Source organism: Strongylocentrotus purpuratus, unplaced genomic scaffold, assembly GCF_000002235.5.
Source record: "Strongylocentrotus purpuratus isolate Spur 01 unplaced genomic scaffold, Spur_5.0 spur5_scaffold_12, whole genome shotgun sequence".
Taxonomy (NCBI): Eukaryota; Metazoa; Echinodermata; class Echinoidea; order Camarodonta; family Strongylocentrotidae; genus Strongylocentrotus; species Strongylocentrotus purpuratus.
In genome coordinates this window covers 16,472,652-16,500,000 of record NW_022145597.1, presented here as the reverse complement: position 1 = coordinate 16,500,000, position 27,349 = coordinate 16,472,652, and the positions used below count along the sequence as shown (strand labels likewise).

The 27,349-nt window shown below is 35.7% G+C and overlaps 1 protein-coding gene across 2 annotated transcripts; it reads left to right on the top strand.

Annotated features, from left to right (window-relative positions):
- Positions 1 to 235: 235 nt before the first annotated feature.
- LOC105438855 (MICAL-like protein 1) lies at positions 236 to 26,596 on the top strand. Of its 2 annotated transcripts, none has more exons than XM_011667186.2 (7): positions 236 to 700; positions 8,652 to 8,749; positions 13,089 to 13,228; positions 21,326 to 21,478; positions 22,244 to 22,401; positions 24,062 to 24,218; positions 24,964 to 26,596. In XM_011667186.2, exons 2-7 carry the CDS (start codon positions 8,698 to 8,700, stop codon positions 26,368 to 26,370), a joined length of 2,067 nt encoding a protein of 688 aa, XP_011665488.1. In that variant the 5' UTR covers positions 236 to 700; positions 8,652 to 8,697; the 3' UTR covers positions 26,371 to 26,596. The 2 variants fall into 2 exon arrangements, with proteins under 2 accessions (XP_011665488.1, XP_011665487.1); XM_011667185.2 differs by lacking the exon at positions 236 to 700 and adding an exon at positions 7,291 to 7,574.
- Positions 26,597 to 27,349: the final 753 nt, after the last annotated feature.

Genomic DNA, 27,349 nt, shown 5'->3' with positions numbered 1-27,349 from the left:
AGCCTTTAAATCAAGAAACATTCATTTTATTTCTATCTAATCTTGGGAGAAACTGATTCTCCTTCCAACATTATCTAAATCACATGACCTCCTTCTGCCAATGAGAGATCAGCGTTCAAGTCTAAAAACACTCTTTTTCAGGAAGCTAGTCAGTTTCCAGAATGGTTCACCTGCCCCCGCTGCCCATTCTGTCAGCGTAACAAGCCTCGAGACAAAGTCCCGTCCAACTTCCTACTACAACGGAAGCAGTGAACTTATCGCTTTTAACCTCTTTCTCTCAGCATAGGTCGAGAGAGAATCGAGCAAGCGGTGGACAGTACGCGTGCGTTCATGTAATTAGTCTAAGCGCAAAACAGGATTAGGAGAGGCAAGTGATTTAAACGTCCATCCTGAAATGTTCATTTTGTTAGTGATTGTGTCGAAGGTGAAGTGGAATATTGGATTATCGACCATGTTGATAGGGGAAGAAGACATGAGTCTCTTTCATGATTGAGTAATTTGCTTGACCAGAACTTTGGCTTTGAAAGTGAGTGGCTGGAAATAAGCTTTTGATGCTGCAGTCTGTGTTGTCTTCAGTTGTCGACTGATGTGTAACTCGGGATTAACTTCATCATTTAAATTTGCCTCCTGTAGCATTTGTATTTGGTCTGCAAACGAAGAGTTGGTGAGAATATTGAAGAAGCAAATTGATTTGATCTTGGTAAGTTTTAACACACTTTATGATATATTTATTCATACTATTGAAGACCCAGAAAGTAGAAATTATTCCATTCTGGTTTTTAGCAGATGATATTCTTGCACTTTTAGATCTGGTTTGATGTACAGAGTAATGTTATTCTGATAAGCACAAAATATTTAAGCTCATGTTCTTCCCCACAAGTAAACATTTTTTTTTCCCAATTTTTTTCTTCATCAAATTTTCATCATCTTTGAACATTATTTTCTTTTTGATATTTCTGAGGAAATTATTATGAAGTTGCCATGCTGTTGTTTTTCAGCACTCATTATTTATTCAGTTACTAACATTCCTTTGTGATTAATTTGTTTCATGTCATGCCTTTATCCAGCTAAATGAAGCTCTTGATAACAAATTACAAGACCTGTGTAAAAATTTTGAATTTAAAAGGGTAAGATATTAACTTTACCATTAAATGTTCATTTCCTATATTTCATGTGATCCATTTTACCTTCATTTAAATTTGATAGATCAAAGGGTTGTAAGATATATAGGAACAACGATCAAAACCCCTAACTTTAAAAGTGTGAAATATCAAATAATTTCAATCTTTGAGAGTCCCTCACCAAATCCTACCCAATCTGTTGTTGTCACATCCAAAATCACTCCTTCCTTATCAACTTCATCCATAGCACCTCTAAATCCAGTTAAAATTCCCTGTCATAATCCCCCGGAGAAGGAATTAGGATTAATACGTCTGCATCGGTTCCCTCCTCTTTTCTGATTCATAATTTGTTCCTATGATTAATGATTAATGCTGTTTGATCAAGAAGAATTAACTGTAAAAGTGATCCCAAATTTCATTTCGTAAAGGTACATATACCTTTAATTTTGTTGCATTGAATAATTGAAGTAGCTGGGGAGTACATCAATGTACCCCAACAGGCAAAAATTATCTTTAATTTTTAGGCAAAAAGATTTTTGTTTGTTCAGAGGAAAAGTTTGCTCTGCTATCATTTTGCTGAAACAAAAGCAAGAAGAAAAAAGCCAACCATTATGATATTGCTAGTACCGGTATCCATTTCATGTATTACCCCTTTAAAGATATGTTTTTTCTCCTTCATCAGATCCCTTCAAACTTTTATTGATGTTTTTATGTTATTTTCCGCTTTTGATAAAACCAACTTGTTGAGTTGGTGAAATTGCCCTTTAATTCCAATTGCTACAGTTATTAGTGAATCACACAAGAACAATAAACCTTCTTGGCAAACTAATCCGTCACATATGCATTGCATGACAGAGACCGGATTAGAATTTGAGGAAACGTAAATCCGGTAGTCAGGGTTTTGACTGTCTGGTTTGATAACTGATGTTAGAATGTTTATTTCCAGGTCGTTGGGTCGAGCCGGCATGATAACAGTTGTCATTTCCCACACGTCTTTGTGGCTTTTTAGAAGCTTGATATAGTTCCTTTCTTTCTTTCTTTTTTTTTTTTACAGTTGATTATTTTTGTGAATCCTATAATAATGTTCTTTGTAACTTTTGAAATATGATGTTCATGTATGCACATATCATGGAAGGTGGTCAAACTACCAATCATGCAATCAAATTTTAAAGGAAAATACACAAAATGACCCTTCTTTGACTAAACAGAAATAATGACAATTTATGATAATTCACATCACTTATTGTAGATGTGTGTAACACAGTGGTAGTAGAAAAAAGAATGATAGTGAATTTGCCTTTGTTCTCTATCTCAGATTTGTTTTGAAGCTTGTTATTGTGATTAATTCTTTAATATTTTACTAAATTTATTATGTAACGCACCCCCTTAAAAAAAATGATGAAATATAAGCAGTATATTTCATTATTTCATTTTTGGTATTGTCCATCCATCAGTTCTTTGGTTCGTTCACTCTACATTAGGAACTTTCTAATATAATGACGTTTATAGGTGAGATCTCCCAAGAGATACAGACACCACGTAATGGCTTTTGACTTTTAAAGGCTAGTGACCCCCGAAAACTCAGAACATCCCCTACATTTGAAAATTAGATGGGGCATTAGTAGTCCGGTCTCCTTCTTCTGCCATATTTTAAGAATGACCCCCTTGCAGAAAGTAGGTCTGAAGCGTGGAGCCTTAATTGCTAAAAAGTAGTTTGCAGGCATGAACCTTTGTCAATTGTCGTGTGTAAAGTGTTTGAATTGTGAGACTACGTAGACTTCTCAGTCTACTGCACTAGAGCTGCCCACAGTCAGAGACTGACAGAGACTAGGCTTAAAGCCCCTCTAAAGTGTTGGGGGCCCCAAATTCGCCATCAATTTGATGGCGAAATGTCACTTAAATTGTATAATAATGTGAAAAAGGATGTATTTGAGACACACTGCTGCAAAGATGCCACCCCCCCCCCCCCCCCCCCCCCCCCCCCACTAAATGTGTTTGAAAAGAAATATTGATAAAAGAATACATAAATTGGGTTTTCTGTTGTATGTGGAAAACCTAAATTTTGTATTCTTTCATCAATATTCGACTACAAACACATTTCGTCCCTATTTTCACGAAGTGATGGTAGTGAGGAAAATCGTAACGCAAAGCTAGTGAATGCAATTTTTTTTCACTACCGTCACTTCGTGAAAACAGCGACGATTTGTTTTAAAAATTCTTCCAGAAATATGACTTACATGACATCCTCTTTCACATTATGATACAATATAAGTGAAATTTTGCCATCTAATTTGAGGGGCTTTAATACTTTATGCAGTTGGGTTTACAGTGAGTGTCAAATTAGAGTCTTTTCCTGCAGACTAGATGAAAAGTGCAAGAGAGTCAAATGTTTTTGTTTACTCTACCTTTCCAGCTCAAATATAAATTAGCAAAAGTTCAATGACCTTAATTGCCTCTTCCTGATAGTTCAATGACCTCTCACTGGGGAGAGAAGATCACTTTGTCCACACTTGGCCAAATAGTTCAAGTTGGAATTTGAATAGCATAAGAAAGTCAGCAGCATGAACTTTCTATCCACTAGTTTGGACAAGTTTGTGATTTCCATATGCTCAGCTGTTGTTATCCTTTATTTATTAGCTGGCATATTATTCCTGATTAATACCACAGTTTCAGGGACAGCAGCCGCAGAGTTTGGGCACAGATTTGATGTTTTTCCAAATGTTTACGTTTCTCATGGCATAACGTACAGCCCTCTCAATCAACAGGAAACATTGTATGAAGATATATTGTTTTTAAAAATATGTGCATAGTGTTAAAGGGCAATTCATCCTTTGTAATAATTTCATTTTTTGCACGAAAGCACAAAAAGAAGAGAAAATAAAATTGTAAAAGTTTGACATTCATTGGACCAATTATAAGAGAGTCATATGTTTAAATTATATGAGATCACTAAATGTATGTGAATCTCAAATTGGCAATTGGGTAGTGAATTGTAGTCACTGACAACTCTCTCATTTGTCATATACAAAAATGTCATACTTTTTTTTTTAGTCGTTTTGTGTATTGAATCAAATGGGAAAGTTGTCAGGCACTGCGCCACAGCGATTCAGCCAATTTGAAATGACCTGAGATAAGTATACTTGATTACAACTTTAAAAATTAATAACTTTCATATTTTTGTCTGATTTCATTCAAAATTTCACCAGTCTGCTTCTCTGATTTTGTTTGCACTTTTGAGTACTTGATTTCCCTTTAATGCTCCTCTTGATATCAGCAAACAAATCATTCATTCTGGAGCTTTGAGTATGATATCGTAAATGAGATGACGATTACTTTGTTTGTTGCTGTTTGTCAGACATTGCAGGGAATTTAACCCCTCCCCCCCCCCTCCTTTTCTGTTTTCATAACATTCTGGAATTGCCCTTGTAGCCCATTGACAAATCATTTCTTGGCATTTGTTGTCACCCCTCAGCTGTTGGTATTAGCTTACAGACGATAATCTCAACCTTGTGATGGTTCTTTGTGAGAGGTTTACGAGATGACAGCGAAATCTGTTAGCTGGAGATGAGTTCCCACAAGACCAGAGATTTCCTGTTCCAGTTTATACTGGGCTACAGTTGTTGTAGGTAGCATAACCATTCATGTATCAGATTACTATCTCATCAGTTCTATCTAACCCCTTTCAATATAGTGATGGAAGAGGGTTAAAGGTATAGACCAGTTCTGGTCATGCGATTGTATTGTGAAAGAAACGTTGTGGAATCGATTAGAAAAGGTTGATCATCTAGAATATAAGTATTGGTGTGTACTGCAAGGTTCTGGAATCATCAAAATGATAAGAAAGTTTTCCAGTCTTGGTAAAGCTTCAAGCACTGTACACAGAAATATGTATATGGGACTACCCTATATCTATCCAGTCCGGATAGATATAATAATTTACCAAATATATCAATTAGTCGGCGGTTTCCTGGCATAATTTGTATCATCACATATTAGTCAAAACATATTCTTTCACATGATTGGTATTAAGAGCTTCCATTTCATTTTTTAAGAGGGGGGTGTTTCCAAAACTGGTCTTTTTACCTTTAAGTCCAGACTCGACCCATTTCGGCAGTAAAATATGAATTGGGTATCATTTTATTAACCTGCCTGCTGTAACAGAAACTGAAACTCTTACACCCTGAAATAGAGCTTATTTTTAGTCACTCTCCGTTTCTCTATTTTTATTCCTCCTTGTTTTCCTTGTTTTTATTTTGAAATGATTTGTGACCATTAAACTTTCATGTATTGATTTTAAATTTGATATGATGAACTTTCATAGATTATGTTTGAATTCCTGACTGGTTGTGTTACTCAAGTTTCAAGAGAAAGTTTTTCCAATTTTACATTTATAAGTTGGGTAGATAATTCTATAAAATGGTTCACATGCAAATTTCATAATTTAATATTATAAAAACAATCAAACGTCCATGCAATGCTATGCTGGAAATATAACCAATATATTCAGCTTAGTCTGTGTGTATTCTTTGCCAAGAAATAAGTTCATAAGAACCAATCTATAATATTGATTCACTGGCCTTTGTTAATCTCTGTCCACAAAATCTGTTAGTCAATCTGTTACATTGTAGTTTTCCTTTGTTTAAAAATTAAAGATAAAAAGATGCCATAAATTAGTTGTTGCCAGGAAGGACAAATACTTTGGCTTGCCCTACATAACAACACTACCGTATTGAAATACCATTATTCATTACAAGTGAATGAAATATTCGTATTGAGACACTATTCACAAAGACTTATGCATTAAATTTGGTTACATTACGAAAATGGTCTATTGAATAACCATGTTTTAGTATTGTGATCATTGGAGGTGTGTTTAAGGTCATTGACTCATCGGTTGTGGGAGGAACAATACAAATTTGCTCTTGTGTCTTGGTAGGAAATAGGCAAGGAGTGGTCCTTTTAAAACCAGAACTGGGAAATCATCCACTTCCTAACCTCCTACTTCCTCATGCATTGTGCTTGAATTAGTTTGATGTATTCAAGGATTGTCCTTTCCTCCCTGTCATATTCCATCTCTCTCTCTCTCTCTCTCTCTCTCTCTCTCTCTCTCTCTCCCTCTCTCTCTCTCTCTCTTTCTCTCTCTCTATGTCTTTATTGTCTGTTATTTTCTGTGTTCTTTTTCACTCCGACCATTTCTCCTCCTTCATCTCTCTCTCTCTCTTTCTCTCTCTCTATCTTTCTCATTCTCTCTCTCTCTCTCTCTCTCTCTCTCTCTCTCTCTATATCTATCTCTCTCTCCCCCTTTCTCATTCTTTTTTGTAATCTTTATTTTCTATGCTCTTTTTAAACCCTCAATTTCTTTTCCTTTGTCTCGGTTTTCATCTCTCTCTCTCTCTCTCGATCCCCACCATCATCTATTTTCATCAGTAGTTCATGTACTTGTTTAGCAACATCATGTTGCCTCCTAATTCTGACTGCGGTCATGTAACACATAAAGTGATGTTTCCATTGGCTATAAATTATCTGGTAGTATAGAATGAACACAGTTGGCAAGAAAGTTCTCTTCTAGTCTACAACTTAAGACTCTTTGTAGTAGCTCTTGTTGCATCTTAAGTCGATTATTTTTGTAATCCTATATTTCAGAGTACATTTGTATGCATGTTCATGTATGTTTAGTGAATTTCATATATAAGATGTAGTTCTTTCAAAATTATGAAGCCCCCTTCTGAGCTTGATGGTAATAACTTGTATGAACGCAAGCCACAAACAATGTAAACATTCTGTGTATAAACTACAAAGAAAGAATTTGATTCACTTTTAATTGATTTGGTATATTCCAAGCGATATAAAACATGTTCTAGAGTAGGCAAAAAGGTAACAAATATAAATCTGCTTCTCGGATATTCCAAAATTAAATCTGCTTATCTTCAATCCAAAGGAAACTTCCCCCTTATCCTATAGCCACATCATTCAACTAAATTTTATCATTCAAATAAATTTGAAAAAAATCCTCTTCATCACAAGAGTCTGCTGATGTAGACTACCAAAATGTTCTTCAAATGTTAAACCAGTGGTAACACTCCCCTTGAGTATGTGGTGGAAGTGAATTAGTTGTTTCCTACTTTATATTGCTCTGACATTGACAGCTCATAAATAAAAACAAAAAGACTTTAAAGGGAAGGGGCTTAAGTGTTTACTTGAAAGAGGTGGAAATGGTCTTCTTCCTAACAGTAACACCCCACTCTGACTATTGAACTATTGTTGGTGGTCATCAGAGATTTAAGAATTATTTGGTGTTGATAGATTGATTACCATCAAACTTCAAGTGGGCCTAGACGTTTTTGGTCTTTATTTTTTAAACAAGTGCAACTACCTGTGTAGATTGAAGGAAGCTCATTTGTAGAGCGAAGGATTCCAGGATCACCTGCTATCTTTGAGAGTTACCCTTCTCAGGTATTGCGTTATCAATGTCATTAATTGTTATTGGTGATATATAAATGTATAGGTGATGTGAGATCACTTAATGTTGATATATTGATTACCTTGTAAACTTTAAGTGGGCCTATATGTTAAGGTCTTTTGATTCTGTACAAGCTCACTCTCTTTTGTAGGCTGGAGGAAGCTGATTGTTGTCAAGGGTGGTCCTTTGTAGAGTAAAGTGCACAGAATTGCTCCAGGAATATTGTTTTTTGAGGTTGCCCTTTTCAGGTATTGTGCCATCACCGGTATTGTTATTGTTGCGTTATTACAAGAAATTATGATATCTCGGATGTAAGTTTGGTAATCCTAAACTTTTAAAAAGTTTGGTTATAAGAAATACGGGAAAATGCCACATTTTATACAACATTTATTATCGCATTGTGATACAAATGTTTATTTCGTTATCTAGAATTATATTAATGTCTCATCTGATATTCTTGTACACTTCCATGTATGTTCCAATATTATTCTCATTAATGCCTAGCCTATTTGCCATAAGTACATGAACATGAATCATATTGATTTGTATGGCATCATCTTCATCATCAGTACTATTTCATATTTGAGCATCATAATAAATGTATCTCCATGTAAATATATAGTTAGTTTACTCAGCTATTGTTCCACCATTCATAAATTCATATATATTTCATAAAAAAGGGATTTACCAAGAATATAATATTACCTCAAATGGCAAAGAATCATTCTGTTCGAAGTTGAATAGAGTCATTTTTGGCAGTGTGACTGAGGTTAGGATGTTAACGACGAAAGACCATGGAGTTATGAACTATGTACAAACTGTACAGATAGAGGCATACTTGTATCAGCTAGTGCATCTTGCGTAGAGTGTGTAGCTTGGCGAATCATACCGCCACTTGTAGCATGCATAATGCATATAGCACGTCCTGCACACGATCACGATCACCCCTTGCCAAAACTGTCAACACGTATGACTATACCGCCCTCGTGAGTGTGCTGTTATTCACTTACCCTGCCGTCAGTCTTCATTACGACCCTCTCCCTCTCTCTCAATCTCTCCCCTCGCTGCAGATGCCGCAAGCGCTCTAAGCCCGGAGCGTCCTCGTGATCGCCCGCCATGGCCGGTGAAAGCAAGAGCACACCTGCAAAGCACAATATACTCCGAAAAGGTAAGCGCTCCGATTTTGTTTGAATAATTAAAAACCTAATGACGTAGTGGGATCATTGTCCGTTTGTAGGAACAAAGACTTGGCTAATATCATTGTTCACAGAGTTAACGCTCTTCTGGCGCTAAGCTGACAATATGTGACTATTGAACACCACTGATAAGTCACCAACCAAATTCACTATCTCTTTGGTACAGTATTTTTGGTGAAACTATATCTTATTCCAAGCATTCAAACAATATGAAAGTCATAGCTATTTCTCCAGCAGAACTTTTGTTATACTGGGAGCAATCAAAAACAAATATTTTTTTCCTTGAAAGATTTCTTTTTATGAAACAGGACTTTCTCACTCATAATCAATATCATACATGTTAATAAAAAATCACCCTTTCCACCATTCAATCTGTTATCAGAGCTGCTACTTAAAGGTGTAGGTGGTTTTGACTTTTGGGCTGTATAATTCATAGGATATGACCTCTTAAATATTTGGAATCCAACTTTCATAGGTACAATTAGACTGGCTGAGCTCCATATTGGCTTGTTTATCCTCCAATATGTGTCTTGCTACTATATATATATAGTGAAAGCTCTGCCAGGTATTTTTTTAAAAACATATGCTGGGTTGATTTGACATTTTCTTTGCTCATTATTAAAGTGTTAAATCTGCCCTTTTGAACAAGATACTGTCACTCCTCAGCCCTTCCAAAGTTGTTTCAAAATCTTAGTTTTCAGTGTAGATCATTCCCTCAGAAATTAAGAATTTCTTCTACTTATTTTATTATGTGTAAAGTTTATTTGTATACTTATCAAGATAAAACAATGAATATGTACATACATTTTTTTCATACTTTCTGTGATAATATCAGTAATACCTTTGTTTATCTTTTTGTTCGAAATAAAATAAATATGAATTGAATAAGTTGGGCAAAAAACAAACATATGGAAGTAGTGGATGATTTAGCTCTGTTACGCTATTTAAAAAAAAGACTCTGTAAAAAAAGAGCAGCTGTGATAACAACAATAATACACATAAACATCACTGCAAAGATATTTGCATTTTTACAACAGCAATCCAAAACGAGCCCCTGTAAAAAGAAAACATAATTTTACTCTTCAGATGCGAAGTGGTAGACCACAACATTTTTCTGGGTTTTTTTTTACAATGTGTAAATTTATGGCAACTACACTCTGCAAAGTTTGTTAGCATATTCACTGAGCTGTGTTTAATAAGAAACGTGAAGAAAGAAATGTGAAGTGTATTACACTTCTTTCATAATTAGAAAAATGTGTTGGTTTACTGCGTCATACATGTATCTGAATGAGGTTTAATCTGAAGTCTATTTCCACCCTCACCACCTCTGGTTCATCTCAAAGAAATCACTAAAAAGATATAATTTGGCCACCCTTCAAATGCATCTATGACTATGTTCTACAAAGTAATCACTTCATCTCAAGCAAATCACTACAAATTATCTAGCCTGGCAACCCTCACATCTGTGACTTTGTTCATCTAATTGGATGGTTCATCTCAAGCAAATCCCTATACAAATTAAAAAGATCTAAAATTGCAATTTTTTACATCTGTAACCAGGGATATGTGAGTTTATCCCTGCTGTAACTATGTTCAGCCATATGACTGGTTCATCTCAAGCAAATTGCTATAAAAGATCTAGCTTGGCAACTCTCATCTGTGAACTATGTTCAGCTAATTGACTAGTCACCTGTAAGCCCTGTATAACATATGGATACCATAAAAAGTACCTTGACTTCAGGGGACACTTGAATTTAGGGATTGCACCTGCGGGTGATGTTTTCAATCCTGAAATTAGAGAAAAATTAAGGCAATAATGGAGTAATCTCAGACGGAAGGATGAGTGTATGGGGGTGAAAGATAGAAGACAGGTTTTGTGGTGTTATATATTACAGGTCTACAGTAATGCCCTTTGTCATATTAAAAATCATAATATTTGGCTATACATGTAGTTTAAATGTACTCATTCTTATTTTCTTACTTTGAAAATAGTAGTTCGTATTTTCTCACTTCTATCTTGAAATATATATGTTAGGAATGATCACCGTTATATGATTTCTATTTTGTAACATTTTTAGAAAATAATTTAGTATGTAATTTTGAAAATGGGGTCTACAGTACATGTTGAAAATCATTTCAAAAGGGCATAGGAGGCAAGATATTATAGGCCTAGATGTTATAAACCATAATGTGAAATCACTTTGAAATTATACTGCAGGTTCTGATGATGACTATGAGTTTTTGGTTTTGCTGTTGTGTGAATAGTTTCCTTGTTGCATTAATATTTCTTTCTTAAAGTTTTGGAAGGTTTATAAGAGAACCCAGGACATGTTCGTAAACATTTCAGTGAATATGTTGAAATGAAAGAGTATCTTTTAAGAACTTCTTAAACAACTCCCAAAATACTTTATAATTTTTTTTTTTTTTTTTTTTTTGGGGGGGGGGGGGGGGGGGGTATTAGAGGTGTTTACTTTTTAGCCCAATGTGGAATTTAAAAAAAGTGTTTACAAAATCTTCTGGGGTGTCTCATAAAATGCCCAAGTCATTCAAAGAGAGAAGAGGAGTAGAAATCAATTAGATACTTCAGATTCTCCCTGGCAAAATTCTTACTTTTTCTCCTGGGGTACAACTCTGGACACACATCCAGGTGTTATGTTTCACTTATCAGAAAGCTCCATCATGCATCCAAAGCAGAAAAATTGTTCCAAATATTTCTCTTGGCAGAAAGTGTCACTATTTCATTTCATTAATGTCCGACAGCCGGTTCCTCCAAGATGTAAATGTGTTTTGGGTTGATACCCATTCCCAGGGATGTTTTGGAGGTGTCAGCAGAAGAATTTGATTCTGTTTTACCCCTAGTTAAAGGGTGTATTCAACATTTTCCAAGCTAAATTGGAGATGTTTGAATGTAGATATAGAAAAATAATTTGAAAAGTTTGAAAAGTTATTTGAAAATTTTCAAGCAAATTTTATTTTGGTGGGTGTATGTTCAAAGGTCATTAGTTTGATTTCTTTTTCTAAGAGCATTTATGAAGTGCACTTAAAATGAAATGATTTGAATTAACTACTTTTATTTTGGGAGATGAATGTTAGCTTGCTTAATCATTTTCCATGTTTTTAATACTGTCGGTGAGAGTTTAATCATTTTAAAAATATTTGACAAAATATTAGTTGAATAGTATATCCTTAAAACTGCAGTAGACAATTGCACACATTTATTCAATGGGGAACTATACTCTTTTTCATGTTGCCAGATTAATATCATATTTAATAAGTTATACAGAAAGAAAAAAATAATCTAATATCAGTATGATTGATCATACCTTTAAATGCATAATTGGTATTGTATTGAATAGGGGAAAAACAGCTTTCATAAGTTAGGCTGAAAAATAGAAATGTATGTTTTATTGTTAATAAATCAAATCAGATCAAATGAAATGAAATCAAATTGGAGATATTTTAGGATACTAAAGACGATTTTGGGGTTTGCAACATACTGTATGATCACATTCTCATGTTAATAGGTGCATGTATACTTTTTTTTTTAAATGTCTACCCTTTTTTTTTTTTATTAATGTCTATCTTTTTTTGTAATGTCTGTATTAAGTACAGAGGATCAGACATTAGGCCGTTGCCAGGAGAAAGGATAATTTTTGTTGATAGAACGCCAAGAAACATAAGTCATTGTTAGAGAAGGGAGGAGGAAAATGTTTGTGACATGTTTTTACATCTGAAACAGGGAATATCCCAACTTTTCTTGGACCTTAGCAGAATATTTAGGGAACACTAATGTACATGCACAAGAGAAGTCCATTCTGTCCAATCCCCCCCCCCCCCTCACAGTATTAGAATTTATACCTCTTTAGATTTCAAAAGAACTGTCACCAGAAATACAGATTTAGTTGATAATTTGTCACAATTTATGATTTTTTTTTTTTATTTCTACATACATACAGTACAAATCTTACAGCAAAAATAATTTTGACTGTTGAGGAGAAATCATTTAAGTTTGCATTTTTTTAATGCAGTACACAACAAAATTATGAAGGACGTTGACAAAAAAGAATTTTGCCAAATTTTATTTTGTAACAGGTATGTTTGCAAATATTTACAGTCAAATTATTTTAACTTAATACTTTAAGCTCTCAGTTTCTCCATATTTTATCATGTAACAAATATGTACAATTATGTCTTCTGTACTGTGTACGCTATATAGGGCCCCCAGTTATACGGGGTTGCCCTGTTGAAATAATACTAAATAAATATTTGAATATCAATAATCACTCCTTTTCTGTATTTCTTTGTTCACAGTTTCAAGGAGAAAGTTGGTGCTTGCTGTTCTTGTTCTTTTAGGAGAGGTTGTCATATGTATCTCTCAGATTGTTCTGGGAGTATGGGTCCATATAACCATTGAGAATGTAGGCGCGGGCGCCTTCTGGGCCCCTGTATTGGTAAGTACCTAAGTCTATCTATCTATTTTTTTTCTGAAGAAACTTTAAGGGAAGATGTTATAGAGCTTATCTTGGAGATTTTAGGAGAAGTTATTTATAGCTCAAAAGAGGATCACAAAGACTTTTGAGAAATAAACTCAAGGATAATTACAATCCCGAATTGTATCCCTAAAAATCATCTTCAGACTATATGATTACATGTCATTGTAATCTTACATCTTACATTTCAAATAGTAGCCTGTTATTTAAACTAACCAGAGGGTTGATATTTCAAAAGTCTATGCGATTATCTTAATAGACTGCAACACCTCTATCAGGTACAATTTGCCTTGCCATGTTTGATATCTGTCGCACCCTTGCATTCAATTGTTTGCCAACTGAGTCCAAGGAAAGGTCGCGATGGAAAGGACATTGCTGATAGGTGCTGTTCCTTCCTATACGCAGGTGTACTCAGTGTCTCTACTTCCCTAACAAAGCACAGACCGGATAGTTCTGTCAAAACACCGGTAGTCCTACTTTTTATGACAATTCTACAGAATTAAAGGTACTGCTGTAAAAGTTTTTTTTTTTTTTTTTTTTTAATCTTTAAAAATAAAAAAAAATGTATGTGAAGTGAACTTTTCCCAATTTTACAGAATAGCAGGTGTACTCAGTGTCTCTACTTCCCAAACACAGACTGGATAGTTCTGTCAAAATAGTCCTATTATTATTATGTTTTTTTAATCTTGAAAAAAAAAAATGTTTGTGAAGTGAACTTTTGCAAATTTTTACAAAATAGCAGCTGAACTCAGTGTTTCTACTTCCCTACTAAAGCACACACCGGATAGTTTTGTCAAATCAGGCCTACTTTTTATTACATTTGTACAGAATTAAAGGTACTACTGTAACAATTAGAAATGTTTGTGAAGTGAATTTTCACAAATTTTCACTGCAGGATATCTTCATGAATTGCAAAAAAAAGTAGCACGCCTAGGCATTCAGATAAAAATGCCTTTAATGCAATCTACCATGTCACACAGATAAAGTGATAGAAACAGAGTTTTTTTTTTTTTTTTTTTTTTTCCATTTTGACTCATTTGAAGAAAATGGAGAGGCCATCTGTAATGGTTTTCTTCTAATCATTTCAAGGGAAATGTGTTTTTAACATAGCATGAGCATTAAAAATAATTAATTTTATTCATGATTCATATAACATCATGAATCACAAGAGTTTTGTAATATCTTTGAGTAGTCCAAAATTGCTTTTAAGCCAGTATTACTAATAATGTCTACTATTTGGCAAATTGCATACGTGTCAGGAAGTTTGAGCTTGGGCCAACAAACTACGAATCAAAAGAACTTCTTTTTTGTTACTTATTTGCTCTACATGTACCTGTACATTGCATAAGAATATCCAAATTAGGGGGAGAAGGCGTTAAACTGCAAATAATTCTCTTGTAAATATTTAGATATATGTAAAGACAGATTGTTAACTTAATCCTATATTTACCAAATTTATGGAATGTTTATCGAAAAGAGTAGAATAAGTACCATATCACATTTGACCGAAGGGTGATTTAGGCAATTTTATGACTCTCTCTCTCTCTCTTATATCTACAGTACATTGTCCTTTATATTCTACATGTTCTCTCTCACACTATATTTCTCTCTCTCTATCTTTCTCTCTCTCTCTCTCTCTCTCTCTCTCTCTGTCTCGGTCTCTCTCTCTCTCTCTCTCTCTCTCTCCTTTTTACTTTCATTTTTTCTTGACACTCTCTAAATTCTTCCTATCTCATACCCCTATTGTATCAAAATATGGTTATGAAGTGTAATAGTAGCCCCTATAATACCATTCTATTTGATCTGATTTTTTTTCTTGGAACTTGAGGGATTTCCGTACAAAATTATCCAACTCTCTCTTATGAAATTTTTGTTCCCTCTTGCTCTCTCTCTCTCTCTCTCTCTCTCCCTCTCCCTCTCTCTCTCTCCCTCTCCCTCTCTCTCTCCGTCTCTCTCTCTCTCTCTCTCCGTCTCTCTCTCTCTCTCTCTCTCTCTCTCTCTCTATTCTTTCTTGACCTGCTTTAATATGCAGTCTCTTTTGTTTTCTCTCATCCTCCCAATGTAATGTATCACACAAGATATGGATATTAAGCGTCATTTAGTGGCCTCTTTATACCATTCTTTTGATCTGATTCTCGTCTTAAGACTTGAGGGATTTCCTTACAAAAAGGGATAACACTCTCTCTCTCTCTCTCTCTTTCTCTGTCTCTCTCTCTCTCTCTCACTCTCTCTCTCTCCCTCTCCCTCCCTCCCTCTCTCTTTCTCTCTCTCTCTATAAATAATTTATAATTCCCTCTCTCTTTCACTCTTGACATTTTGTTTTCTCATACTCTCTCTCTCTCTCTCTCTCTCTCTCTCTCTCTCTTTATTCTTTCTTGACCTGCCTTTTTGTGCTGTCCCTTTGTTTTCTCTCGTCCTCCCGATGTATCACACATGATATGGTTATTAAGCGTCATATAGTGGCCTCTGTAATGTAATTCCATTTGATCTGATTGTTGTCCTATAAAACCTGGGGATCTCCTTACCGAAAGGGATAGCCCCGGCCCAGACTTATCACAAACCATGTTTCATTCTGCCAGTCATACTTACGTCATACATGTAGGCAATCTCCTTCTCTAGTACACATACATATCCCCCTCCCCTCCCACTTTCACACTGAGAACAAATTCTGTAAAATTTTAAGTCATTTCTTCTACCCTTTTATTGTCATCTCTTCTTCTTTTTTCAAATCATCTTTTCATAAAAGTTGCTGTTTTAATTTGTTCTAATCACTAGAGAAAGCCCTATGTAAATTGTGTTGCATTGCTGTATCTGTAAACATGCGTGTATGAATACAGTATAAATCCTTTTGAAATATATTTGTGATACAACTTGTGGGGGTCTCTAAAATGTAAAAGGATTTTCTCTGTCATATGGCTTGGTGTTACCAGAAATTTGTCATTTAATGTTGGTTTACTCAGCAAGACCCAAGTCATATGTATATACATGAAATATCTAAAGTAAATGATCGATAGTGTGTAACATATGTTCAATGTAACGTATCCTCTCGTGTGAAAGGACTCATCCCATCCTATCCCCATTCCGATGATAGACCAGCTCATCATCCACCAACGAAACCCCCGCAATGACAGACTAAAACTCATAAACCGAGAAGTAGGATCTCGATCTTCCCCTGAACACGTTCTGGATAACTGTCAACACTTCGTCTGTTCGGAGCTAAAAGGGCGTTGACACACTTACCTTAACACATAACTAACATCCCTTCTTGCTTTGAACGGACGCATGTGGTTTCAGTGACGTCTTGTAATTGGCATAGATATCTTGTTGGTTGGCTCAGGGTGAATCACTTAATCCTAAGTCTGCGGATAAGGTGGGTTTAGGGCGGATTAAGGATGCACTTTAAATCGCTAAACTGCTGCAGTTCAGATCTAGAGGGGAAGCTCAAGCAATTTTCAGCTGTTGTTGTTTTTTGGGGTTGTAGTTGTATTTCTATTTTTGCCTATTCATTTTGGATGTGTCTATATTTTTCTTTTCTTTTTTCTGATTTTCCTTGTTTAAACTTTACTTTTATGTTATTGATAAACATCAACCAAACTAAAACTATATGAGATGAAGTCCTACACATGTAGGAACTATATTTCTCACTTTGAATATAAACTTGGAGAAATGTTATCAAAGAAACTTAGCTGTGCCCCTTTTTTAAACTCATTTGACGTACCTTGAATTTAAAACAACAAAGAATGTCTTCATTATGTACTTTTTTGGACCTCCACTCCCTTAACCCCAAAGTTTTGATTTCAGATCTAGAATCACTTCTGAAATAGAACATTAAAAAAGAAAGAAGCTGAGTGAAATCTGTTTAAAAGGCAGACATTTAATTGTTATGAATATAATATGAGTTTCAGAATGTAACTTTGATCAATATCTCGTTATCTTAAAAAAAAACATGTTGCATTTGCCGCAAATTCCGATTATTTCTAGGGGTCAGGAGGAAAGGAAATATGTAAAGGATATTAACAAAACATGTTTATGTGCTTTCAAAATACTTGATTGCACTATTTGATAGTTGGGATTGTCGACTCGCAGTCTACTTTGTGTACTGGAGATCTCGAGATCTCTGCTCAATGAACTTATCACTTTTCCTGCCATGTTTCCTGGGCTGAAATCTTTTTCTCAGGGTTTGTTCAGGTTTTCTATAAGTAATCATACTGAGAGGTATACTAATAGGTTGAGTTCTGTAGTTTCAGTTGATGTAATATGTATTTAATTTTGCATTCAGTGAACAAAAATGGTGTCTGTTATGATTAGAGGAACACATTTTAAGTCACCATTTGATGTACATTAATGAAAATACAAGGGTAAGTAGCAATGGGGGGAGGGGATGTAACAGAGCTACAATATTTTGATGATTCTTGGAACTTTAGAATGAAACAGACATTTAAGTACAGAAGAATTACAGCTATGCAACTGCATATTTATCGTGATAAACCTGAAAAAGAATTCCTATAAACAAAATCATATTTTACACTGTTTAAACACTGTTTGGTGAACCTGAAATAAAATAAAAAATGCCTGAATGATCGGCAAGCAAATTCATTTCATTAGAAGTTTTTATAATGGCTCAAGATATAGCATCAAACAACCAATAAATTATCACTCACTTTTGCACCACCTCAATTGTTTGGTGAACAATTAGTTGAATTTATGTTTTCTTGATTCATAGTGATTGCATAGTTTAATTTTAGATTCCTTTTTGTTTCCTAATCTGATCTTTAACAAAAAAATGCTTTAAGTTCCTAAATGAATTTCAAAACAAATATTCTGCACTCTTTTGTATTTCTTTCTTCCTTCTTGCTCTTTTCAATTTCTTGATACATGTACGTCTATGAACAGCAAAATAAAGATGTGGAATTAAAGTACATATTGTATTATTATTATTACCATCATCATCACTATTGATTGCTTAGTGTCAAATTTAAATCATTGTGAGTGAAATCCCACAAAGATGGATGATAAGCTTTCCCCTATCCTGTTTGTGTTGCGCTGGGTATCCTTTGAAGGGAAGACCATATGAGGTTGCTAAGCAACACATCAGAAAGAGATTTATTTCATGCATTTTGTGCATAACAAAGATATTTGAATACAAGACAGTTGAGAAAATTATACTAAAAGGCCTATTCTTGAGGGTAATAAAAGTCACCATCAATTCTCACAATTAGCAATGCAACACTTTATGCATTATACTTCAGAAATACACTATTGTATACTATAAGGACATGGATAATAACAGGTTGTGTTCATATATTTCCTTTTACTTTCAAATGCATACAGGTACATTACTTGAAGATATTAGAATTGCTGTTGATCACATTTATTTAATTGCAGTTGTAAATTTCTTTGATTCTGTTTTGTACAGGTATAGTTTGTTTTTTCTGTTTCTTTGTTTTTATCCACTAGTTATAATATTGAAGTTAATAATATCAAACATATCTGTTTTATGGAAGATTAATTGCTACATTTAGCATCAAGTAAATTGATGCATGTATACTTTAAAACTGAAAACTGCCAAGGGCTCTCTCTTTCTCTCATGAATTTTAGAAGGGTTCCAGGGTTGAGAAAGTTTAATGCCTTTAAATAACCAAATCACATATATTATTTTGCACTTTACATATGAAATATTTTGCCATGGCATCATTCATTTTTGGCCAAAGTTTTGTATCATAAAGATTCGGTGATATATAAGAGTACCCTTCACAAATCATCACTTGGCGATTCCATTGCTTACACATCAAAGTATCAAGGGGGTTTCAATGCTAAGAAGTTCAGCCTCGATTAGATTATTATTTGATTTAGTTGAATTAGGCCCGATCAGCTGTATGAGTGTGAAGTGGAATAGAACAGATCAAACAAGGTCACTAAAATTCACTATATTCATGCTGGATTTTGGACCCTGGGGCTATAATAAATTGGATATATGCACTGTATTGCATACACATGCAATCTGCAAGTACAAACCTTATCTTGATCTTTTAAAGGACAATATCTATTTTCTTCTTTTTTCATAAATTTGTTCACATCTTGAAAGATAAAATAATGCAAATCCTTCCTTCTTTTCAATAGTCAAAAATGAAAATTCACCTCCCTGCTTTAACTAGGTAAATAGGGGAGATTAAAAAAGTGTTCTGCTTCTGAGTTTTCAGAAGGTCATTAATTAGATAAATCTCTTCTGGTTATCATCATCTGATGTGCCACTGTCAAGTTTCAATGAATTTACTTTGGGGGAAACAGAAATGTTTGACTTATTATCAGCATAAAGTAGAGATCACAACAATTTATTACTGGTTTGAGCTAGCTTTTGCAAGCTCAAATGAGTCACAAACCACATACCGGTACTGATATCAACTAATAAAAGTGAAATGCAATTGTGATAATTAAGGAAAGAGATGATTTGCACAACCACAAAAAAGTTGATCAACTGATCAATAGCCACATAAAAGTGGATGAGCCAGCTTGTTCCTCTCCAGGCAGGATTTACCCCAAAATTGTGGTTCCTGGACTTTGGGGAAATTGGCTGTCATGGATGTTCCAGCGGTGTATTTTTGTTGGCGAGGATCCTACCCCGGCAGCTCGGCAAGAATGTATTTAGAACATGTACTCACCCCTACAGGATGTATTAGTCTGATTAGTTGTCGTGGCAACAAGCATGATACTTCATTCTTCCCCGCTGTAATTTTTGTCTTCTGCCCAGAATTAAGAGACCGCTTGGCCAAATCAGGATTTCTTGTTGTCAGTGTTGCCCTTGCCAAATATGGATTTCTTTTTTCGATCATGTGTCTTTGATTATAATCTAACATTAAAAGGATGGTGAGGCAAGGAATTTAAAGGATTAGTTTAAAAACTTTAAAATAGCATGACAAAGCAGCAGTACTTATCTGTGCACTTGAAAAAGAATACTCCAAGTTCAAAAGACCTTTTACTTCTCTCTCTCTCTCTTTCTCTCTCTCTCTCTCTCTCTCTCTCTCCCTCTCTCTCTCTCTCTCCTCTCTCTCTCTCCCTCTCCCCTTCCATCTGTTCTATATACTTTTTTGTAACTCTGAGTCTCTATATTTATATCATCAGTTGATATGGTGTCACAGGATATTTTAAGCATGTGCATTAAAAAGATTCCAATGCAATGAGGTTAAGAAAATTGTGTTTCCATATTTCATGATTTCTGTTTTCCAGGTATAAGGAGAGAATCTCTTTGTAGCTCGATTTATATTTGTTAGTGCAATTAGTTCAATTTGTAATACAAATTAATTCTAATGTTAGTTTTTTTGCTGTTAATCTTTTACTCTTTCTCTCTGTCCGATTTTTCTCTCGCCATTTCTACATGTATCTCACCATTCTTTTTCACCTTCCCCTCTTTCTACCCTCTTTCCACCCCCCCCCCTCTCTCTCTCTCTCTCTCTCTCTTTCTCTGATTCTCTCTTTCTATTTCTTTCTCAAACTCCACCTGTACCTCTCACTTCTCCTCTCCTTTTATTCCTCATTCTTCTCTTTCCGTCTTCCCTCTCTGATACATATTCCACTCTTTCTCTCTTTCTGTCTCATTTTTCTGTCTTCCCTATCCTCTCCCCCATCCACCATCATCTCAAAAAATTGTTTAAATTGTATTATGTATTTTGTGATTTCAAATTAAATGTCTTGTAGAATTTGTAGAGAGGACAGGCACAACTAGTACATGTGCTGTGTTCTGGTCCAATCCTTCAGCATATATTTTGATTCTGCAATATTTTCTTAACATTGTAAAGACATATTTTATACACATATTGTGCTGCCCCTAGGTTATGGAATGGATTACCACTAGAAATAAGGAAAGCCCCATCACTAGAAAACTGTAAATCAAGGCTGAAAACCCACTTGTTCATGTAGAATGTATAGCACATTTTATGATCTCTTGTAGCGCAGTTGAATATATCCACATAGTTATTGCGCTTTACAAGTGGATATATTACCAGGTATATATAATTTTATATAAATAAATCAAACAATCTCTGTCTCATCCCATTAATGCAGCTTGTTATAGGAGCCCTTGTCTCTCTGGAGGGCATCTTGTTCCCATTTGGTCGTCAGAAGATGCTAGCCATGGGTGTGATGCTTCAGGTCTTGGGGATCTTCATGGCTCTCATAGGGGCTTTCTTGGAGAGTGTTGTAGCATCATTAATACATGTAAGTCATCTCATCTGTATAACTCCTATTATGCCTCTAAATTGTTATCATTAGTCACAAATTCATTGTTTGTAAAGAGGAAATTTTGATGTTTAGTGTTTTGTATCACTATTTGATTCAGTCTTAGCATACTTTTTATAGTTTCATGATATGGGTACATGTTTCTTGAAAATTAGTTTTTCCTTTAGAATCAGTTGAGAAGTTACCTGTTTTTGTTAGCTTGCACTTGTGTGCTGCAAGATACTTAGCAAAGTATACTCTCTCTTCAATGTACGATACCAAATCCTACCATATGGTCATACTGCATCAGTCACAGTGCCAGCGTAGGTCTGAAGAAACTTAAAGCAAGCAAGTGAAAGAAGCGGGAAATTACTCAACTGATTGTGAAGAAAGGCCTAATTTTGAAGATACATCACCAATGAGATGAACCTCTTCAGTGGTACCCATCTCTATTTGAGAAAACAAACAATAATTAATATTTACCCCAAATGCATCTTTCAGCACTCAAAGTTCTGGGGGGGATTTTTCATGTATGGCATTGGAGGGGTCAAGAAATCATGACGTATTTGTATGTCTTCAAAACCTTAATCATTTTGCTTCTGGAATATCTGAATGGTACCCTGAAAATATACACCATGTGCAAGCAATAATGACATATGTAAACCCCTGTGTCTTCTTCTTCTTGCTCGCTCTTTAACTCTTGCTCTGTTCACTATCCTCTAATTTAAACCATAATCTCTCACCTATCTTGTCTCTATGTCGTAGAACGTTGATTTTAGCCAGTGCTCCTACTCAAGCACGGGACTTGCCAACTGTTCTGCGGAGCTCTCCTGCGAAGCCGTTCAACTGAGTTTCCCAAAGAGCTGCTACTGCTGCTACCTGACCAAAGAGAGGTTTAGCCCATGCTACTTCAGAGCAGTAAGGTAAGAACAGATTATTTGAATTTAATTGAATTGAACAAAATTGAATAAGAGAAACATAGTCTGAAAGTAAAAGACTATTTGTGACCCTGTACATTGTTTGAAAACCAGAGTGCCTCTGACAGTTTTTGGATAAAGAAAAGTGCATCTGTTTGTTTAGAATTATAAATACTTTGACCCCCCCCCCCCCATTATAACTGAATTAATAAGTAGTGGAATAATTGTGGTTATCAAAATGAATAATAAAAAACACATTATTAGTAAACTGTTGTCCAAAAATGTTGTATTATTATGAAATCATGTCTTTTGAACTTGATAGTTTTGTTAAGCGTTTAAATGCAATTCAACCTTCATGCCAAGTTGGTTTATGAGAAATAGGAAAGGAGCATGCAGTATAACCATTTTTCATTGTACAAACACACTTTATTGATATGAAAGTTGTAATTCCCTTTAATCCCATTGGAAATGCATTTCTTGTATGACACTGAAGTTATGGACGGTAAAATGTGCCTCAATAAGTAATCTGGGATATTTCAATGAAAATCCTGTTGATTAACTGAATTCACATTTTCATATTTGAGTCTCACTTCCTTTCTTCCTGTTCATATAATCTATTCAAGTCACAAATTTCTTTTTGGAAGTGCATGTCGTTTGAGTAAAATCTTAACTCTTGGCGGAAGGCAATATTTGAAATATGGGTAAAGGGGGCATTTTTGTGCTTTCAATCTTGTCCTTAATATAACCCAGGCCTGATAAAAACCCGATTTAAATCGGTTTCCCGATTTTTTTTTATTTTTCCCGATTTTGTCCTGATTTTCTCGATTCCCCTCTTATTATCTCTATTCTTCCCTATTTTTTCCCCAATTTTCCCAAATTTGTCTCAATTTTCCTACTCGAAAGGGGGGAATGTTGTTAGATGCCATTATTTCCCCGCGAATCGTCTTCTTTTTTTTTTACTCAAGGGGGGTGTGGTTGAGGAGAAAACAAAAAACCAATTTTTTTTTTAGTGCTCACTATCACCCCTGATATAACCCTTGAAGGTTTTTTTTATTGGAGTGAGTTTTTTTGTTGTTCAAAAATGTTTGTGTACTTGTTTGTACTAAAGTTTTTTTCTTCACATATTGATCAATTGGTTGTTAAATTTAATGATTAGTTGATCAATTGATTAATTGATTGGTTGGTTGATACATTAATCAAGTTATTTATAGGTAGATTTTATTAATCTTTTAGTTAATTAATACACAGAATGATTCGTTCAGTGAAGGATATAGATACATAGATTGATCAATTGATTGATTGATTGATTAGCTGTTGATAATTTTGTTATTATCTCTATTATTATTACACCTAGAATGTACAGTTAACAACTAAATTATTTATACCTGTACCAAGTTTTTCAAATTTTTTTAAGTTTAAGAGAAATACATTTGTCCTGGTTTATGTTTCTTGGGAATGTGACATCTTAAAGCTTACCCTAAAAGTATTCTACTAAGGCCTAATTCAACCAGTCCACCTTTCATTCTATAGTTACAAAAGCACACAAAAATCAGAAAATTTACAAAGGGTATGAATAATTTAGTTGTTAACTATATGCTGGTGTAGACTTGTGTAGCCAGATGTGTAAACAGCCATTGATGAATTCTTTACCTTCTACTACTTACAGCCTATTTGAAGCACCTAGTATGTATGCTGGAGTAGACTCATGTAGCCAGGTGTCTGGTGAATATCTCAGCCTACTTTGGACATCCGTTGGTTTCTGTGTAATCTGCTGCTTCTTCGGGCTCATTGCTGCAATCACCACCTACTCCTACAGAAAAGCAGTAAGTTCCCTCGTATGACTATCGTTTGTAGGCAAGTCAATTCATTCGCATGTTAAGAATCCTGTGCTAGTTAAAAACCTACTGTACTCCTTTAAGACTAGAGGGAATCCTGGTACACCTGCAAATACCATCAAAATTACCCCTTCATTACTGAAATGGTGGCATTGATGACGGGATTATGAACCCATTCCATTGAAATGACTGGTGACTCTTTTATAACTGACATGGTGGCAGCGGTGGGATATGAACCCATGCCATTGAAATGACCGGTGACTCTTTCATTACTGACATGGTGGCAGCAGTGGGATATGAACCCATGCCATTGAAATAACTAGTGACTCTTTCATTACTGACATGGTGGCAGCAGTGGGATATGAACCCATGCCATTGAAATGACTGGTGACTCTTTCATTACTGACATGGTGGCAGCATTGGGATATGAACCCATGCCATCGAGATGACTAGTGACTCTTTCATTACTGACTTGGTGACAGCAGTGGGATATGAACCTATGCCATCTATTACATTCTATGATGTCCATCCAAAGCATACTCCAGAGATTCATTTACTAATTGGTAGCTTTTTGATGCATTAAATGTTAACTCTCTTGATGTTTATATTACCAGAGAGTATTTTGGTGTATAACTCTACCTCTTCATGTACAATACAAAATTGATCTCATGCTCCGATTACTACATCTGCTTTTTATTGAATGCATATTTTCATCATCTTGTTTTTCTCACAGGTCAAAGCACCAAGTATAGCAATATCAACGACACTCACATCTCCTATGCTGCCCCAACACACTCGTCAAGAAGGCTTTGTCAAGTCATCAGGATCATCTTCATCTTCCAGTCCGTCTGGTGGCTCACCTTCCCTTGACACACCTGTACCAGCGCCCAGGAACTCCCTTGTCCGTTCCTCAAGTAATACTGTAGTCAGTGCTTCCCCATCACCTACAGCAACACAAGCAAAATCCTCCACCCTTCCGAAAAGTCAAAAGAGGCGTGCCCCAGATATACCAACTGCGCAGAACTCTGGAGCTGCTGAGGCCCGCCCTTCAAGCTCAGCGTCAGTTGTTGTGAGACCAAAGAGGAACAGTGCAGCGTTGTTTAAGCAGTCAACAGAAAATAGGTTGTCAAGTCATGGTCCAAGACCTCCTTCTGGAGAGCGTCCAAGGTCAGTGGATAGTAGACAGGTCATGCGGGTGTCCCGTTCAACAGAGAATATACTTGGGGAAACACGGCGCGAAAGACCCAGATCGGCAACTAGCGGATCCAGACCAGGAGACAGCCCACAGAGGAGGCCGGATCCACAGAGATCCTCGGGAACACCGACTGCAAGTCCATCTAGGACACAGGCATCTGCAGGGAAACCAAACACAGGCACCTCGAGGGCACAGGAATCTTCAAGAACACCAACTGCTAGTCCGTCGAGGACACAGGCATCTGCAGGAACACCAAACACAAGCACATCGAGGACACAGGAATCTTCAAGAACACCGACTGCCAGTCCGTCGAGGACACAGGCATCTGCAGGAACACCAAACACGAGTGCCTCAAGGACACAGGAATCTTCAAGAACCCCAACTGCCAGTCCATCAAGGACACCTTCAAATATACCAGCAAATCAAGAGGAGAGCCAGAGATCATCTCGCGAGGTTCCATCATCCAGTTCATCATCAAACACAAGAGCTTCAGCAAGTGCTTCCACAGACACTAATACATCACCAAAGAGTGAAAATATAACAGTTCCTCCTGTTAAAAAGAAGAAATCACACAAGAAATGTCCTGCACCTCTGACACCACCACAGTTACAACAGTTGCAACAAGAACAGCTTCAACAACAACAACAAGTACTGGCCGAACATCAGCAGGCATCCACATCCTTCTTGCCAAGACACGATCCAATCCCAAACTCCCCGCCTCCTCCTTTTGTACCCAACCGTCCTGCCTCCCCACCCCCTTTTACCCCCTCTGCCTCAATGCACTACCCCGGGCCCCATCACCCCCACCACCCTCATCAGCCTCAACCTGTCACAAACATTCACCTGACGTTGACCACCACCCCAATGGGGGCCAACGTCCAGATGCCAATGGGTGGTCAAAGTGGGTACCTCTTTCAGAACCAACCATCAGCACCTTATTTATGAACAACACCAAGTGCACTTCCTTTCGATCAAAGTGCCTTGTGAACATTGCTTTTGAGCCGTTGGGCAACAATGGTAGGCTGTGAAGACTATTTATATTTATAAGCACAATTAACCTTCCTGACTTACAAGGTATCTTTGTGTTTATTATTAGGAAAGTGGACATACAGGGATAATCAGTTGCCTGGTGCAGGAGTTGATCATCATTAGGGTAGCATTTTTAGGCGGGAATAATCATGATGACTGTGATTAACCTCTCCAAATAAAAACCATTTCATTCCATAGGCTTGGACAACAAGCAAGCATCCTTCCTTGATGTAGGTGTGCTTCTGGTTTTACAGCACATGTGCTCATATGTGCACATATATGCTCAATATTATCACTGCCATTAGAAAATATTGCTTGAGAATTTTGAAGTAGACTTCAAACTCATAAAATGTGCTGGCATGAAAGTTACAGATCAAAAGTTGATCTGTTTGTGAAATTTCACAATACCTGTACTTAATTAACCTTGCTTAATTCAATGAATGATTGTGTTTATTTGCATGTATGTGTATATATGCAGTAGAGTGCATAGCAGCCAACGTCATACATTTACTCATATATTTCTGTGAGGAGTTATTACAGTTGCAAACAAATGGTCTGTTATGAGCCAGAAGGGCATTAACTCATATACTTTAACATAGAGTTAACCCTTTTCTAGCTCTGAACAGAGAAGATGGTTATCACTAAAGAACATATGCAAACCAAAGGAAGCAGAATCTTTTTTTAAATTACTCTAGCAAATGGATTGAAATTCAAAATTCTGATGGACAGCATTTTAATTCTTGTTAGCTGTTATTAAGAAAATGTTTTTTTTTTATTTTTTTATTCTTTCTATCTTATTCTGAAAGTATATGAGGAAAGAATAAATGCTGCAAGTTGAAGTGCTGGATATTACCTTGACAGAAAGGTAAACATTTCTTTCATTTTTAAATTTGTT

Excerpts from the sequence above, each read along its gene's own strand:
- LOC105438855 (XM_011667186.2), top strand. The coding sequence starts at position 8,698 with ATGGCCGGTGAAAGCAAGAGCACACCTGCAAAGCACAATATACTCCGA. Across the intron at positions 13,229-21,325 it reads CCTTCTGGGCCCCTGTATTG|CTTGTTATAGGAGCCCTTGT; the intron begins GTAAGTACCTAA and ends CCATTAATGCAG. Across the intron at positions 22,402-24,061 it reads TGCTACTTCAGAGCAGTAAG|CCTATTTGAAGCACCTAGTA; the intron begins GTAAGAACAGAT and ends TACTACTTACAG.